At 31.3% G+C, this 18,553-nt stretch overlaps 1 protein-coding gene across 1 annotated transcript; it reads left to right on the top strand.

Annotated features, from left to right (window-relative positions):
- The first annotated feature begins 13,379 nt into the window (after positions 1 to 13,379).
- LOC25501144 (MLP-like protein 28) lies at positions 13,380 to 17,082 on the top strand. Its single transcript, XM_013589791.2, has 2 exons — positions 13,380 to 13,648; positions 16,533 to 17,082. Exons 1-2 carry the CDS (start codon positions 13,462 to 13,464, stop codon positions 16,814 to 16,816), a joined length of 471 nt encoding a protein of 156 aa, XP_013445245.1. The 5' UTR covers positions 13,380 to 13,461; the 3' UTR covers positions 16,817 to 17,082.
- The last annotated feature ends 1,471 nt before the right edge of the window (positions 17,083 to 18,553 follow it).

The raw sequence follows: 18,553 nt of genomic DNA, 5'->3' as shown, positions 1-18,553 counted from the left end.
GAAGATTGATTCCAAGTTAAACATGATCTTTCTTTTATTATAAGCGGATTACTTTTGACAAATATTTATGCTAATTAAATATGATCAATAATTAAATAAAAAACAAGGTAATTTGTGAAGTTCATGCCATTGATAAAGTTGATTAACACGATCTTTGTTTTATTATAAGCTGATTACTTTTGACAAATATTTAATGCTGATTAAATATGATCAATAATTGAATAAAAATTATGGTAATTTGTGAAGCTCGTGCCATTGATAAAGTTCGATTACAAAAAAACTATCATTGACCCAAGTGACAAGCGGCTTAATTCCTAACGAAATGATCACAAGTTCAACCACTGACTTTTGTATATGAAAAGTTCGAAGGAAGGAACTTACTCTATTTTCTCACATATTCTCAAATTTCTAGACAGAGATTAAACATCGCTAAATAGCAATAAAATCTTTATATTTATAACTAGTAATTAAAAAAATATTTACAACAACATTTTATCTTATCTTATCTTATATAAGTTAAGGTAAATAATGCACATATTTTATTTTAATGAGAGGAGGAAATATCTATTTGTTAATAGCTGTTCGGTAAACTTTTGAAAGTGTGTGGGATGATTTTGCAAAGCAATATTATTTGAAAAATAGGTATGAGAAGAATGTCAATTTTTTGGATGGATAAATGAGGTCCCAAAAATAGTTTCTTCATTTCTATCGTTTTAAATTCCTAGGATCTTTACCAGGGTCGGGTTAAGATCCTCTCCATTTATAACTTTTTCCATTTGTTGCAATTTGGAGAGAGATAGACACATAGAAAATAATGATGGTGGGATCCACTTAGTGATAGGACCCACCACTTATTTTTTTGTGTCTATCTCTCTCCAAATTGCAACAAATGGAAAAAGTTATAAATGGAGAGGATCTTTACCAGGGTTATGTTAACTTGGGCACAGGTTAAGCATTAAATTCTTGTCATTAATGGTAAGTATTAATTGAAAAAAAATAATATTAAATTTTTTAAGTAATAAATTAACACAATTTCCGATACATAATTTCTATTAATGAAATTCTTAACATGTGCCTTAAGGACACAAATTAACATTTCCCTTTTAAAAAATCGAAATCATAATTTTTTGTGTTAACTGGTCGGTTATAAGGGGACATTAAAAATTTGTGAAACTAAAAGGTTCCCCGTCATATTCAATCCTTCATATAGATGATAGCTTATGATTATATTTGAACTAATTACATCAAAAATAGCTGGGGTGTTAGGGTAGATCTTACCTGCCCTTGTTGTAGGATAGAGGGTGAGACTACAATTGTGCTCAAAGAAAACAATTATGCACCTCATGTATGGATCAGACATGTACCTTCCAAACTGATAACTAACTTCTCTTATCCTAAAAAAAACTAACTTCTTTCATTTTTATTTAAGGAATTGTATTTTTAGTAACTTCAACAAGCATTGTAGTGGAGATTCCTATTATAGGAAGAAGACAACTTTCATGACTACTGGTTGACATTTGTGGAAGTGGTAAGAAAAAATATCGAGGATAGTTTTCGAAGACTAGCTAATCCATCGAGTGTTATCAAAATGTTTTCTAGCACCATCGAAGTCTGCATCCATAATCATCATGACATTGATCCTCAATAGTTTGAAACAATTTTCATTGATTGGAAGCGTCCTTATGAGGGATGTATCTGGATCATACTCAATTGTGATGGCATTGCAAAGGAAATTCTGACACGACTCTTCCAGATAACGATGGTAGGTGGCTCGAAGGCTTTGTACATTATATGGGACAGTGTAAGCACTTCATGCAAAAAAGTAAGTTTTGTATTTGGTTTGGAGCTAGCTTGGTGTGAGGGAATTTCAAATCTTTGTATGATTCTAAATTGTTTACGGATAATTACAAGATTAATGGGATTACTCCATTGTTGATTCGACATATCAAAAATCTCTTGAATCGTAGTTGACACATATAAGATAATCATCCTTGGTGAAAATACAACAAATTAAGTAGTGATTGGCTACTAATTTTATCTTTATCATAGATACTTCGAATTTTATTGTTCTCGAGACTCCTTCTCGTTGAGCTTAATAATCTTCTTTCTTTGATGATATTTATGAGACATGTATGTCATAACAATTGATAAAATTACACAATTCGTCCCTTAACTTAATATTATGTAACATTTTCGTCATTTATCTTTTTTTGTCCTGATTTAGTCATTTATGTTATAAAATGTCAAAATAATTATCCTTTTTTACCAAAACAAATAAATCAAAAACTCAAAAAATATCATCAAAAACTCATCAAACTCAAACAAACTAAAATATTTATCATACAAACCAAGAAACTCAGATTTCATTGGAAAAAATCGCTTAAAAAAATATCAAGATATTGTCATTTATAACATAAAAGACTAAATCAAGACAAACAAAAAAGGACGAAAATGTTACCTCAAATTAAGTTAAGTAACGAATTATGTAATTTTCATTTAGTTGTTTAGTTTTGCTTGGGCTCTTTTCTCTGAAGAGAATTCTTTTGAGCTTTGTAATCATTTTTTATTTTGCTAATAATGGACTTCGTAATCCTTTGTACTAAAAAAGAGGCTTTTACTTTTCCCACCATATCATCTACTCGTGCACCCTATTTTTTTTCTCTAAAATACCCTTAGTTTGGATTCTAAGATCTGAAACAGATTGTTAGGTATTTTTGGATTTTACTAGGGCAAGAAAAGAGTCGAGTCGAGTTGAACTCGTTTGAGTCCGGCTCAACTCGATAAGAATTGGTTCAGCTCGAAACTCGACTCGAGTTCGACTCATTTAAAATTCACTAGCAACTACTCGGTTCGACTCGTTAGGTTCAATTTGTTTGCTCGAATCACATAATTTAAAATTTTATTATTTTATTAAAAAACATTACATATTTTTGACCTGTTAACATTTTTTTTTTTTCTAAAAAATATTCCACAATTGTGAAATAATAGATCCCCACCTTCGTATCAAAGAATAGTAAGTTCATGAACCAAACGAGCCGAACCATATATAACTCAAGTTCGGCTCGTTTGGTTCATGAACCAAGTTAAACGAACTAATTACCGAGTCGAGTTCCGAATTTTATTTGAGTTGTCTCGGTTCATTGCCAGCCCTAGATTTTACAATCCAAGATAATATGAACTATATTTTTTGTGTTGTATTTGATGTCAAATTTCTCTGCTGACTGACGTAGAATCGCCACATAAACTGCAAAGCAATTGTCGGGATTCTATGAATGGTCAGCAGTGACCATAACACTCATTAAAAACTAAAAAAAAGATTAAGAAAAAGGAATAAAGGATGGGAAGTAAAGAATGAATAAAATTGTTGAACAATGCAAGGCTATTTATAGTCTTAAACTAGTCATAGACTATAACTACAATCAAAGGAAACGTTTTCCATAGTTCAACAACCAAAAATGAATTAAACACGCCACAAACCGTTCAAACCTTGGGTGAAAAGCCACAGTCAACCTAGTCTGGGATCTGAAACCTCTCTAAATCGGAAGCTTTGGGTTTACCATTAAATACAGGAACTCCCAGATAAGTAAAGGGAAGGGAGCCTATGTTGAAACCTGACTGATAGAAATTTTTTTTGCATTCTTGATGCAGGGATAGAATTTGGAAAATACCATAACATCATCAGCATACAGTGTGTGAGAGGGGATACATTGATGTCTACAGCCACTGATTAGATCAACCTTTCCTTCTTGTACCAATTTTAATAGAGTAAACCCTCATTTGGTTCCTTGAAAGTGCATCTCGCTATCAGCCACATCCCCGGATCAAATAAACGAACCAAGAACTCCCTCAATGTCTATTTTGTTAGTCAAATGCATCCAAAACATTAACTTGGTGTTAATTGTGTTGATGTGTCCATTATACTCATAGACTAGGGACCAAAATGACAGCAATCATGTTTCTGCCTTCATCTTCTTCAATCTTCTTCAATGTTCTCAATTCCTTCATCTTCTTCAACACTACTCATGAACTCATGCTCACCAACACCTATGCAATTCAAAATCAAAATTCAAAATTGATTTACCCCTTTATCTTCTTCTTCATCATCAATTCAAAATCCATAATCCAACAACCCAAAACCATAATAAAAATAAAAAATCTTAAATTTCCTCTTGTTCATGCTCAAAATAGAAACAAGACTCTTGTTCCTCTCCTGTCGTGGTTACGGCAAGTTGGGTGAAATTAGGGCACACAATTTCAATTTTAATTTATTTATAATTTCTGATTGAATGATTCCATCGAAATTGAGAAGCAGCGGAGATGTGATCCAATCCAATAATTGAATTGAATCGAAGTAGGGTGATGTCGGATAGTACGAAGGTGGTGATTCGGCACTTGCCTCCAACAATTACACAAGACTCTCTTATGCCCTTAATTGACTCTTCCTTCGCTAGTCGTTACAATTGGCTCCCTTTCCATCCTCCCAAAATCACCAGGTACGTACTTTTATTAATTCTATTCTTCTTGTTGCTCAATTTAATTCAATTCAATTTTCTTACTTTCTTTCTTTCTTTCATTCAGCCACAAGCATTCATCGCCATCATCATCATTCTCTAGAGCTTACATTGACTTCAATACCCCCGATGACGTTTTAGATTTTGCTCACTTCTTCATGCAACCTGTTGCATGTAGGGAGGTGTGTTATTACCCAAGTTTAGGCATTTGTTTCCTGCAAAAGAATACAGAACAATTATTAAGCCGATAATTGAGAGATAACAGACTTGATGGTTGATAGAGCAGAGATAATGATTGTAAAGAACTTATTTTTGTCTTTTGGAATGTTTTGAGATGGAGGGTATGAAGGAAGATAAAAATATGAACTTGTTAATTTTTTCTAGAAGATGGAGGGATTACATTCATTCAGGTCCCTCTCCAATCACACTTAACGTTCAGTTAACGTTTTGGATGCATTTGACTGACGGAACATACATTGGAGGAGTTTTTGGTTTATTTAATTGATCCAAGGATGTGGCTGATAGCGAGGTGCACTTTCAGGGACCCAAATGAGGGTTTACTCATTTTAATATGCCTCTTCTTAGCACATCTTCAACAATACTAAATAAAAGTGAGGACAAGGGGTCACTGTGACACCCTAAATCCCAAAAATAATTATTACTATTATTTAATTAAAAATAGAGTTCGATTCGCAGCGGAAAGAGTCAGCTAAAAACTTCTCTAATAATATAGGAATTCTTCCACAAGATTTAGGATATCACATTGACTCATAACAAACATAATTCAGACTTCACTTCATTAAAAATCATAATAATATTAACATCGAATCTTTTGCTTTTGAAAATACTTTCTTTTACATCATAGTCAATGGTTTTTTTTTTTTGTACAAAACGAAATAAGTAAGCATATCCCTTTTCCCGTGTCACCATCAGAGCGGTGCTTTCCCGGCCCTAAAATAACAGACGACACAAGACAATCTTCACGTAAGGCATGTACCTGACTCCAAGACTCATAACCTATATAACTACGGTTTCGCAACCGCAGGGCCAAGCCAGCAAACACAAAAAACGAAGGGGTGAGTTCCGAGAACATGTAATAGTATAAATAAAAATGAGAAGAACACGTAAGCAATTAAGTCAAAGTCATATCACATCACAAACATAATCTCCAGAACCTTGAAGAATATACTATATCATCTCAATCCATATTAGTAGAAAATATCATTTCAGCTTAAGAACCAAAAAAACTTCACAAACACAATGTCATAATTCAATTTCAAACAAGTCACAAAACATATAGTAACCAATAACCATCTTCATAAGAACATCAACAGATAATCATCTACATCGTCTCACACAATTACACCTATTCACCAAACACAAATCATCGTCAAATTTTATGCATATGGACTCAGTCCTAAGACCTATATGAATGTGGTACCACACCTATCGTCATAATTTGCCATAGGTATGTTACTGGACTTTCATCGTCATAATTTGCCAGAGATATGTTACTGGACTTTCGTCGTCATTTCGTCATCATGATTCCTAGACACAACTTTATATGCATGCATGAGACAGACTTTTCAAGTATCAAAAGATTATAACATCATCAATAAATCACAATCATACACCTAGACTCCTCCTATTATGCACAACATCAAGACAAAACACATCATCGTCATCATAAGTAAACATCGTCATTCTCATCATCAATGTATATTAGACATCATCATTCAAATCATCATCATAATTATACCTTATCATTCTCATCGTCAATATAAATTAGACATTGTCATTATCATCATCAATATAAAATAGACATGCATTTTATCATCATCAATATAATTAGTAACATCAATCTCATCATCATTATAAAATGAACGTCATCAATATGCCCGAATGAGGTCAAACCAAAGTTAAAAGAAAGTTAATACCCATATCTACAACTTTGATGAAGGAACCTAAATCCAAATTCGATGTAGGGAGGGGTGAAAAGGTTGGTTTTCCTAAACCTACACAGAATGTACGACCGTGCTGACCTCTGTGTAGTATTTTGATCATAACTCAAGTTTTTGACGTTCTATTGGAGTCACTCCAAAGCCACATGAAAACTGACTTCCATATCTACAACTTTTGTGTTTACATCGAAACCTAGTTCAGAACATAAAATAGTTAAAAAGTGATTTTCCTAAGCCTTAGAAAAGAGCACGACCCTGCTGACCCATGTGTAGTATTTTGATCATATCTTGAGTTCTATATTTTGGAATGAGGTCAGACCAATGCACAATTAAAGCTAAAACGCATATCTACAACTTTCATGAATACACACAATCCTAATTCTGAACAGAAAAGTCCCAGTGTTTATTTTTGCTTTCGGTTACAACTTTCCTAACTTCGTTTTCGACCCTAAACTCGCCAAACTCGACCCTAATCTTCACTCTCCGTGATTAACCTATCATTCAACCACTAACCAATTTTTAACCTACCGGATTATTCTCTTTTTAAGACTAAAAACTCAAATAAAACAAACTAACTAGTTTTCCTCAATTCTCATCTTTCCACTTCATCTTTTCAATTTATTCACCATCATTCTCTCATCAAAATTCACGTCATAACAGTAACAACATTTTAAAATTTAAGACTAATTTGATCATAGTAGGGTTATACGTTGGTACGCTAATTTGATCTACTGTGGATGGCTATGGCTCTTGTTCTCCCTATATATATATACTAGGTAAATTAGGTTAACCTGGTACCCATCCTTGCCTTCCACGTCACTCAATATCTATTAATAAATGTGTCCCCTTATTTTAGGATTATTTGGCATAGGCATTTGTCATCGATTTTTCTTCTTCTATATTAGTAATTACTAATTAGTAATAACAATAACAGTTCTATCTAATAATATTTTTTTTTGTCAACAAGATACTAATCAGTCAATCCACTCGCCCATGACTAAAATTTTAGACTCATAAATACTCATAGTAAACTATTATCATTTTTCTAAAATAATTAAAATAAAATATGCACACACTTCTTATTAATTACACGATGTCGCAATATAGACAAAAAAAAACATGTACAAATAAAATCCCTTACAATAATAACTAGAGATTTATACCATGAACACACATATATAATATGGAAAATTTGGGGTGTTACAGTCACCTTGTCTCACACCTCTTTTACAGTTGAAAAATCCATTCAGCTTGCCATTGTTTGAAACATATAGTTTTTCTGATTCTAAAATAGCTTGAATCCAACCACAAAACTTTAAGTTGAAGTCAAAAGCTTTTAACTCGTTTAAAAGGAAAGATCAGTCAAGAGTATCAAAATCTTTTGCAATATCAATTTTGAATGCTATGTTACCTCCAAATGATTTCTTGTCAAGTAAATTAACTGCTTCTGAGGTAAGAAGGATGCAATCTTTAATGTTTCTAACTTCGATAAAGCCCCTTTGCTCCTTTGAAATAATATGTGGCATGATAGTAGCAAGCCTGTCTTCAAGAAGCTTAGAGATGATTTTATATTTGAAGTTTGTTAAGGTTTTTTGTCTGAACGGATTAACAGTGTCTGCATTGTTTGTCTTAGGGATAAGGACAATAGTGTTTGAATTGAAATTGTTGAGCATCTTCCCTATAAGAAAGAATTCTTGCACTGCATTGATGACTTCTGATTTGATAATGCTCGAATAAAGTTGAAAGAATAAAGCACCGAACCCCATCTGGTCCGGGATCACTGTCTCTATTGAGGGAAAAAACTGCATTGTGAATTTCATCTTCTGAACGTAGAATTGATAAAATGTTGTTTGAGTAGTTGTTAACAAGATTTAGGATGCAATCTTCCACCAAAGAATTAACCTGCAAAAAAGAAGAAGCACAAAAACCTTCATTCACATTTCCAAAACTATCTTTATTCCATGCTTTGAGCTTTTCTTTCAAAACCTTCAGTTTCTGAGTTAGAATAAACATTGGAGTGGCTACAACATTCAACTTCCAAGAATCTGCAATAATATTTTTACAATCCGGATGTAATGTCCACATTTTCATAAATTTGAATTGAGAAGAAAAAGATGATGAACAATTTTTGAAGTCTAAAAGGATGGGGTAGTGATCAAAATTGTGCTTGATAAGAGTGGAAACTTAGAGTGATGTACAGTTATCAAGCCAAAGTTGGTTACATATTGCTCTATCCTTTTATGAATTCAACTTTCCTTCAATTTCACTTTATCTTTTATTCGACATAGGTAACTCAACAAACTAAATATAATATTTTGCATAAATATATACAGAGCTCGGGACTCGAACCCCTCTTCTTTACCTTGAAGAGATTGAATTTCTAACAACTTAGCTATTTGACAAAAAAAATTGAGTTAATAATTTTTTTTTTAAATTATTTAATTTTGTGTTTTTGTTTATTATGCGTATATCATACTAACATAATAACAAACTACACATACCCTTTAAAAAAAAACTACACATATATGCTCTAAAAAAATCACATATATTTAATAAAAAAACTGCACATTTATTTTTTAATTCTATAAAAAATTATTTTATTTTTAATTCTATTTAAAAAAAAACCATACATCTATAAAAAAAATCACATAACTTAATTGAATAAATTTATTTTATTCTTTTGCAAAATTATTTAGTTTCGTCTTTTGTTTATTACATACATTTGCTACTTACACTTTAACAATTTATTATCCATCCAAATTTATCCAACATATAATTAATAAGGGTATTTTATTTTTTTTTAACAAGCCAAAATGAGATATATATTAACAACAAAAAGTCTTGCTCCCTAGCACAAGGAGTGCAATTAATAAGAGGCAAAACAAAGTTACAACGAAATAACAACCTGTCCAAAACAAAAATTTAGAAATGAAAATAAAACCTCAGCCTATCCCTAAACAAACAACCAAATCAAATGTAAAAAAGACCGACGAGGAGCATAGCCACCTAAAGAGTACATAAATTGATGGAAATGATCCGTAGCCTGATAAGGGTCCACTGAATAAACACCAATCCAAGACTTTACAAGTTTCCAAAGATTGCCAAAAAAATTACAATGAATTATTAAGTGATCTATTGTTTCTTGTTGACCACATCCTGAAATGCAAAGTTGACTTTCATTAGAAATAACACCTCGACGCACCATGTTGTCCTTTGTCGGCCATCTATTGCAGATGAGACGCCAAGCGCAAATAGAGACTTTCAAAGGGACATTTTTGTGCCATATGGTGCATCCGAAGCAACATCAGCAGCCTGTATCTCCTGCCTCATAAGCATTTGATACGCTCCACGAACCGTGTAGCCAACTATAGTGTCCGGTCACCAAAGCCACGCAAGTAATGTTAGATAACAAATTCCTAATCTCCACCACTAAATCCTCCTCTGAGGCAAACAAACGACGTCTCCACCTCCAAGCCTCCCCATCTTCTCCCCAACCTAAGGCGTGCATGGCGCCCACCGTCAAATCCTGGTGAACTGATAAATCAAAAAGTCTCCTAAACCTCTCCATCAACGTCTCATTCCCCACCCAACAATCAGACAAAAAATAAGTGTTAAGGCCGTTACCAAGATGTTTTATAATATTAGCTTCAAACTAACTTCCTCCTTCGACACCTATCCCCTCTCGAATTTTAACAATTTCCTTCCACCACGCCGACCCCATCCTACCATCCTCTCTAGGTCGACCTCTCTCCTCACCATAACGGGACAATAAGACTCTAAACCACAACCCGTCTCTATCCACTAAACACCTCCAACACCATTTAGCAAGAAGAGCTATGTTAAATTCTTTTATTCTCCTAACCCCCAAACCACCAACCTCCTTATTCATACAAATAGAGTTCCAGTCAACCCAAGCAATTTTCCTGTTATCCTCACTCCCACCCCAAAAAAAATTAATAAGAATAGATTCGATGGAAGAGAGTATACATGCGGGAGCTTTGAAAAAGGAAAGAGCGTAGACACGCAGTGAAGATAGGACAGATTTTAGAAGGATCAAGCGGCCCTTAAAAGATAAATTTCTGCTTTTCCACTCAGACGGTCTAGATTTTAATCGAAGAATAATCGGATCCCAAAAAGACAAGCGTCTAGGGTCGCCCCCAATAGGTAGGCCAACATAAATGAAAGGAATACAACCCACTTTGCACGACAAAATAGAAGCTGCTTCTAACAACCACAAATTCTCAATATTAATACCAAACAAGCTGCTCTTATTGTAGTTAACCTTCAACCCTGACAAGTTTTCAAAAAGAACCAAAACTGAAAAGCTAGAATGCTGACAAAGCTTCACAACACACAAAGTGTATTTTTTTAATCAAAATTCTACCTGTTATTCATTATTTTTGCCCCCTTTATATAGGTAATAGGCTAGAATGCTGAAAAGCTTAGAATTATATCAAGATTAATGAAATAACTCTTATGTGGCTAATTATTGCAAGAAAATGTTACAAATTTATTGGTTTTGATTTAGGTGGCTGAATCAATTCTCAAAGTTACACACTCATGGTTGTTACTTTTGGACAATTTTTAGCGTCCTCTCTCCTCCACTTTATGCTCTTCAACTACATTAATTGTGTTTCACCTCTTTTGCTTTAGCTCCTTCATTTAATCACGTCCTCCAGTTTAATCCCATTTTACACCATGATATATGCCGATTTTGCTTCTGAGTCCAACATATGAAATGTAGATGAATTTGTACCCTTTCCAACGCTTCAAAGATCACCTCAATCGGAGTTCCAGAGCTCTAGATATGATGAATACAAGACAGATACATAATGACCTACGAAAATAACAATTTGAACCAAAAATAATTTGATTCTTTTATTCCATAATGAATTTATTATTCTTGTAAAGGGAGAACATCTTAGGATCACATCACTTTGCCCCTAACATAAGAAAAAAATATGATCTTTTGACCCCTTATCTTCTCAAAAAGTTGTGATTATGACCAAATTATCAATAGGTCAGACGGTCTCGCTAACCCTCTCGATGTTGAACAAGCAGGGCCGACCCAACAGATTAAGAGGCCTAAAACAAAAAATTTAATGTGGCTTGTAAAAATATTTTTTCAAGAGAATATTTATATAAAATCAATTATGTGAAGACCAAAATTTGAATTTATGACCAAGAGTAATTAAGACATTTTTGATAATCGGTTAAGCTATACAAATGTCTGTAATTTATTAGTTATATAATATACTCCCTCCGTCCCTAATTATAAGACCCTTTTGAAAAAAAAATTGTCCCTTTTTATAAGACCCCTTTGTTACTTCCAACTACATTAATTATTTCTTTACATACATGCCCCTATTTATTATACATCTTTTTCTTCAATCAGCAATAAGTAGCATATGGAAAACATAAACCAACTATCTCTCTTAAGGATAAAATTGTAAAAACAATAGTGATTACAAACAACTTTAATACAAATATCCGCTTTCTTAATTCCCGTAATTTTAGCAAAAGGGTCTTATAATTAAGGACGGAGGGAGTACTTATAAACAAATTAATATTTTAGGTCTTTTTTTGTATACCCAAACAGGTTTAAAGTCCTTGTTTGGGTTGCTTGGCCCCTAGGCCGGTCTTGTGAACAAGGCAATGAGGACATTTGCATTGTCATATGCAACAATTTCACCCTCATGGAGCTTAAGATTTACCTCTAGGCTGGCACATTCAACTGGTACCTCTTCATTGTCTGTCACAACAAACTTGTTTTCAGTAATTTCTTCATGTTGCTCTAATTCAATGTCTTCCATTGTTTCCAAATCGTTACGTGCATTTGGAGCAATAATTCCCATGTGCTCCAAACTGATTCAGGGTCGATCTTTCGAAGTGCGATTTAGCATTAACATTCACAGATTGCACAAGCTAAAGAATAAGGATTGTACCCACGTTAATATGAATCAAAATATCAATGTTTATTTAGAAAATACCAAATTTTGCTTGAAGTAATTTATTATAATAATTATTTTTATTGATTTATAAAAGAATATTAATTAACAATAAAAAATGTATTTCTAGATCTACAAAAAAAAAAAAATGTATTTCTAGAAGAGAAATTTAAATTGTTTAAATTAACCACATTCCGATTCGCTCTCATATCTACTCCCTTCAGATACATCAATTATTTAATGAATCTGAAAAAACAAAAGTTGTTTATAAACGTGACCAAAGGGAGTACTCCCTTTAGTTCTTTTTAAAAGAAACAAAAATAATTATTCCCTCGGTCCTTTTTTTTTTTGGTCAAGTAACCTAGCGGCTAGAAAAATTCACTTTAAATGTGAATAAGTGGGGTGTCCGGGGTTCGAACCCCGGCCCCTGCATACAAATGCATTATCGCCTACCAAATGAGTTAAGCTTATGGGGACTCCCTCGGTCCTTTTTATAAGAACAAAAACATAAATCATCCGGAACTAGGAAGTACATTGAAAATGACTATTCTCATTTAATACTCCTATACATTTACATTTCTTCCAAGAATACCCCTAAATTAATTACTATTGCCTCCATTAACTTAATTACTTTTAATACTATTTCTCATCATAAATAAGGATACAAATGAAATTTAGTTTCCAACACACTTAAAAATTGTTCAATATTTCTTATAAAAAGGAGCAAAAACAATCATTTTTCTTTCTTTTAAAAAGGACTAAAGGGATTATTAAATTTATAAATGATATGGTCGGACAATAATAAATATTTCCTAAATTAGATCATGACATGATATGGGTTGGGGGAGCACAGAACAATAAGTGAGTGGGTCACATAATTTAATTTAATTTAATTTGTTGGGTCTACTGCATAGTAAAAATTTTCTATTTAAGTCGTGTGGTTTCATAAACCATCATCATATCATAAAACTTTCCTTATTTGTTGGGTCTGCTATTTCTTTCTTTCTATTATTGTGTATTTAGTTTTTTTTCTCTACAAAAATGGTGCTTGCTGGTAAACTTATCACTGAACTTGGGATCAAATCACCAGGGGAGAAGTTCTTCAAACTATTTGCATCAGAACTTCACGAAGTGCACAAAGTTTGTGAAAGAGTTCATCATGCCAAGCTTCATGAAGGTGAAGATTGGCATCACAATGATTCGGTTAAACACTGGACTTATGTCATAGGTAATTATGTTTCTAATTCAATTGATCTGATAACTAGATCATCAGCTTAATTCATTTGAAATAGTTTTCATCTTTAAATTTTTTATTTTTAGTATTTTATAATGATGACTTAATTTATAATATTTAATAAGGGGAGAGGTATAAAGTCCCTAAAGAAGATATAATTAATTTATAATCACTTAATTTATACTGACTTAATCTACCCCGTTATGAAGTCCCAAGTTTAACCCATCGGACATACTCTCTTTATACTGACTTAATTTAGCACGTTATGAAGTCCCAAGTTTAACCCATCAGAGTCAGACAAACTCTCTGGGTTTAGAACCTATAATCACTTCATTTATACTTCTTCCGTCTTAAACTATATGATGTTTTAAGTATTTCAACGTATTAAGAATTATAATTAAGAAATATTATGAGTTATTTTACAAAATTGTCCTTAATAAATGATATTGAAAATATTAATTAAAGAATTGAAAAAAAAAGTAATAGTTAAGAAAAACTATTATTTTTTTTTTTTTTTGGTACAAAAGAAAAACTATTATTATAACGACGTCTTTTGTTTATATGCTCTGAATTACGGTCTCAATTCGTGTTGAGCACTGATTTTGGTTGTCACATAAAATTTGATGTTAAACAAAAAAAAACTAACGACCTTTTTAATTTTTAAGAAGTTATTAATAAACGATTGATACTTCGCCTTCAATGCTTTGAATTGGACATGCTTGGGAGTTTAGGCGTATGTTGAAGGGTTGTCTTGACGTATTTTAAAATTTCACTTCTGGTGCAATAAATTTGCAATTTAATTTCATTGCTCTTGTCTGGGTACAACTTGGGTTGAGTTTAGCGGTGTTTAAATTCAAACTCATCCAAATTAAATCACATATATTTACATCGGATCTGTTCAGATTTTTTAAGAATAATCATCAAATCTATACCAAACCGCATGAGATTTTTTATTTCGGATCGAATGACATTTTACTTTAAAATTGATCTAAACTGCATCGCGAACACCCTTACTTGAGTTTGAGTAGTTTTAATATATTTTTACCAATTAAAAAAAAAACAATAAAACAGTGACAAAAATAGTTATTTTACAATATATTAAGTGAGATTTAAACTTCATTCCTTCAAGTTGTAAAATCACACTATTATTCAATAACCTCACAATCCGAGTCAAAAATATGCATCCATATAATTAAAAATAGTAAAATAATTAATTTTTTTAAATAATGCATCTCTATCAATATCTTTTTTGATACTTTACGCCGTCCCTAATTACACCATATAAGACTATTTAAAAAAATAATTGTCCTTAAATTTTTTTGAGGGAATAATTGTCCTTAAATATTCTTTTTCTCAACCTACCCCTTTTTAGTACAACCAATTTGTCTGGATGAGGTCTACGTTACCCTCTCTTGTTTAGAGGGTAATTTACTCTCTCATGATATCAACCAATCAAAATGTAATATACATAGATAACATTAAATGTCAAATAAATGAGTAGATTTTTTCTAAAAATAAAAGAGTTAATCTTAATTTTTTTTTTTGAATGAGAGTTAATCTTAATCATAAGGTAACTTTTAATACTTTTAATTTTTTTTTTTTTGAAATAACAAATGATTTAATTTTTTTTTTTTTTTTTATATTAAGGTGTTCAATCTTAATTAATTTACACTACAAGACTTATAACAAATAAAATTTTACATCAAATTTCTTTCATCTGGATGTCCTTAAATTCATCATTTACATTCATAAAATTTCTTCCATTCTAGAACCCTGAACGTGAGAACAAAAACATCTCCTTCTTTCAAATTTATTCTTCTTTATTATTCCATATTGATCAATTTTTGTTTCTTTTTCATTCTTCTTCCCATTTTGATTGTTCAATTTTGTCGTTCCAAATTGCCGCAATTTCCAATTATCGTGAGAATTGTCGTTGTTTCTAGAACCGCGTCAGGTATCGTGACTTATTTTTTTTATTTAAGCAGTCAACCTAATAAAATCTATTAACACACATAGACCTAATAAAATTTGTTAACATGCATATATTTTTGTGTTTAAAAGAAGATTTGAGGTGAATATAACATTAATTCATGATATTTGGAGATATATTTGTGTAGAAATTTTTTTGATTCAATGAAGATGATGAAGACTCAAAGGAAGAAGATGAAGATGATGAACATCTTCATCATATTTATGGATTTGTTTCATTTTTAATAAAAAGATGTTTTAAAAATTAAAATTATGTATTTTTTTTTTTAATAAAAAAAATGAGAAAAATGATGTATATGTGCTTTTATAAGAGATAAAAGACCTAAGCGGAAAAAAAATAAAGATAAATGACCCAAGTGTAACAAATAAATAAGATAAAGGATCTCTAATGTAATCATATCTATAATTAAATAAAAATTAAAAGTATTAAAAGTTACCATATGATTATAATTGATTCTTTTTTTAGAAAAAAGTTGACTCATTTATGACATTTAATGTTGTCATATTACATTTTGATTGGTTGATATCATGAGAGAGTAAAATACCCTCTAAATATGAGAGGGTAATCTAGAAAAAACCATTTGTCTTGCTTTATGAAAAGTTAACATTAAATATATATTTAATTAAGTGTAACCGAGTAATGGTCACACATATTTGAAGTCACTTTCTTTTATTTTTTTTGAGAAAGAAGTCACTTTGTTATTCCAACAACTTTTCCTAATACCTGGTTTATATAAAATACTCTTATAAAAAGTTAATGAGGGAGTAATTTTTTTTGGTGAAACTATTCTTTTTTATATTCCTTTTATAAAACGTATTTAATTATTTTTTAGTGGAAAAAATGTATTTGATTGTTATTGATATTAATTGCCTCTGACAAAACAAACAGATGGTGAGGTACACACATGCAATGAGCAGGTTGAAGAAGTTGATGAGCAGAACAAAAAAATCACTTTCAAGCTTTTTGGTGGAGATATTGAAAACTATAAGGTCTTTAAGCTCATCTTAGAAGTGATTATCAAGGATAATGGAACTTCTGCTCTTAGATGGACTATTGATTATGAGAAGAACAATGAGAATGTTGATACTCCAAATGGTTGGATGGACTACCTTAGCAAAAGCACTAGAGATATTGATGGTCATCTTGTCAAGGGAGAAAATGTAGTTCTATAAGCCACTATTTGAATATGGAGTTATAGTTCAATGGGTTGGCTTTTATGGATAAATGTGAGCATATAAATAAAATAAAAGCTAGTGTGATGTTTGTATAATGGCATGTAGCATAAGCATGCATATTTGTTTCCCTTGAACCTTCGTTTGTATCGAATAAATGTGTCGGTGATGTTTTAAGGAGTGTTCTTATATTATGTGTAATGCAAATAAATGGATATTTGTGTGCTTTGAAGTTAAAATTTGTGTATAATGTTCTATTTATTTAAGGTTTAGTTTGCCAAATCTTGATCGTGCTGCTAAAACATGTACTACCTTCGTTTCTAATTATAACACTCTTTTGGAAAAACTATAATTTGTCCTTTTTTATAAGACTCTTTTACTATTTCCAACTATATTAATTATTTCTTTATATACATGCCCCTATTTATTATACATATTTTTCTTCAATCAGCAATAGTAATTACAAACATATTTAATACAAATATCCACTATCTTAATTCCCGTTATTTTTTCAAAAGAGCCCTATAATTAGGGACGGAGGTAGTAGTTTAGTTACATTATTATGAGCTGATTACTTATGCTAAACAGCACAGAGGAGTCACTGACAAAATAAAAAATAAATGAAGGATAAACATGTAATTTCACATTGATAAAAATGCAATTCTTTCCCTTTGACAAGAGCTGTGCTAAATTAGATACTTGGTCTCTTAAATTATTTTGGGTTTTCACTTTGATGCTATAATGTTCATCCACTTTAGATAATTCAGGTTAAAAATTAGTTGAAAAGATTAACATGCTAAATCATATATAGTTAGGAAATTAAAAAGAAATAAAAAATAGTTGGATACCAAATTGAAACCACACATAAGTTAAAAGAAATAATTGTATAGTTTACCTTTAAATAGATTATAAAGGTAATTTGAGACGAAATGTCCATTAATAGAATTTAGTTACAAAAATTAGCAATAGATTGGTCTAAATTGTAAGTAGTTTTGAGCTCTTAAGCAAGACGAGATAGTTGTGTATAAAAAAATATTGGTCCAGATATTGGGATATGTTGGGTGTGAATAATGGTATCTTTGTCTGTTTAATAATTTTGTCATGGGTACGCAGAGTTGTTGGGTTCCCTTTACCACACTTATTTGTCCTCTATGTATATTTGCAGACAAACAAATCTAATGCAATTATTTGTTCATAAAAAATTAAAGAAAAGAAGAACCTAATGCATTAATTATTTACATATATATATATATATATATACATTCAAATCTAGTGTATACATATAATGATATGCTCTTATATAAATAACAAAATCGCACCATGCAATGTGATTAGTTTTAATTACAAACTATGAATATAATGCTATTGATTACTCGATTTTAATACCTTTGAACAAAATAGTTAGGTCAATGCCTTAGTCTCTTCAATGTTTATTGTTCCCTATTGTCTTAGGTGAGCCCTAACTAATGAAGATTTATGAATGACAAAGTAAGTAGTGATTATTATTGTTTTATGTATGTACCTATCTGATAATTGAATGGTTGCATTAGGTCAAGACACAAAGTTATGGAATAATCATCATGGCCTAAACTGATTTATGAACATCAATGAACACATTAAAAACATTAACAATAATATTAACCGAATAAAATAGTAAAGTAATTGAGTAAAATTCATATAATCATTTAAAGTTACAAGAATAAATAATTACAGGGAAATTCCTCTTTTACGACCTAA

Source organism: Medicago truncatula, chromosome 8 (assembly GCF_003473485.1).
Source record: "Medicago truncatula cultivar Jemalong A17 chromosome 8, MtrunA17r5.0-ANR, whole genome shotgun sequence".
NCBI classification, from domain to species: domain Eukaryota; kingdom Viridiplantae; phylum Streptophyta; class Magnoliopsida; order Fabales; family Fabaceae; genus Medicago; species Medicago truncatula.
Note: the sequence above shows the minus strand (reverse complement) of the source record. Positions and strands in the feature narration are given on the sequence as shown.

What these genes read in the sequence shown, in the direction of transcription:
- LOC25501144 (XM_013589791.2), top strand. Translation starts at nt 13,462, where the DNA reads ATGGTGCTTGCTGGTAAACTTATCACTGAACTTGGGATCAAATCACCA. An exon ending in ACACTGGACTTATGTCATAG is followed by an intron (nt 13,649 to 16,532) that starts GTAATTATGTTT and finishes CAAAACAAACAG; the next exon opens with ATGGTGAGGTACACACATGC.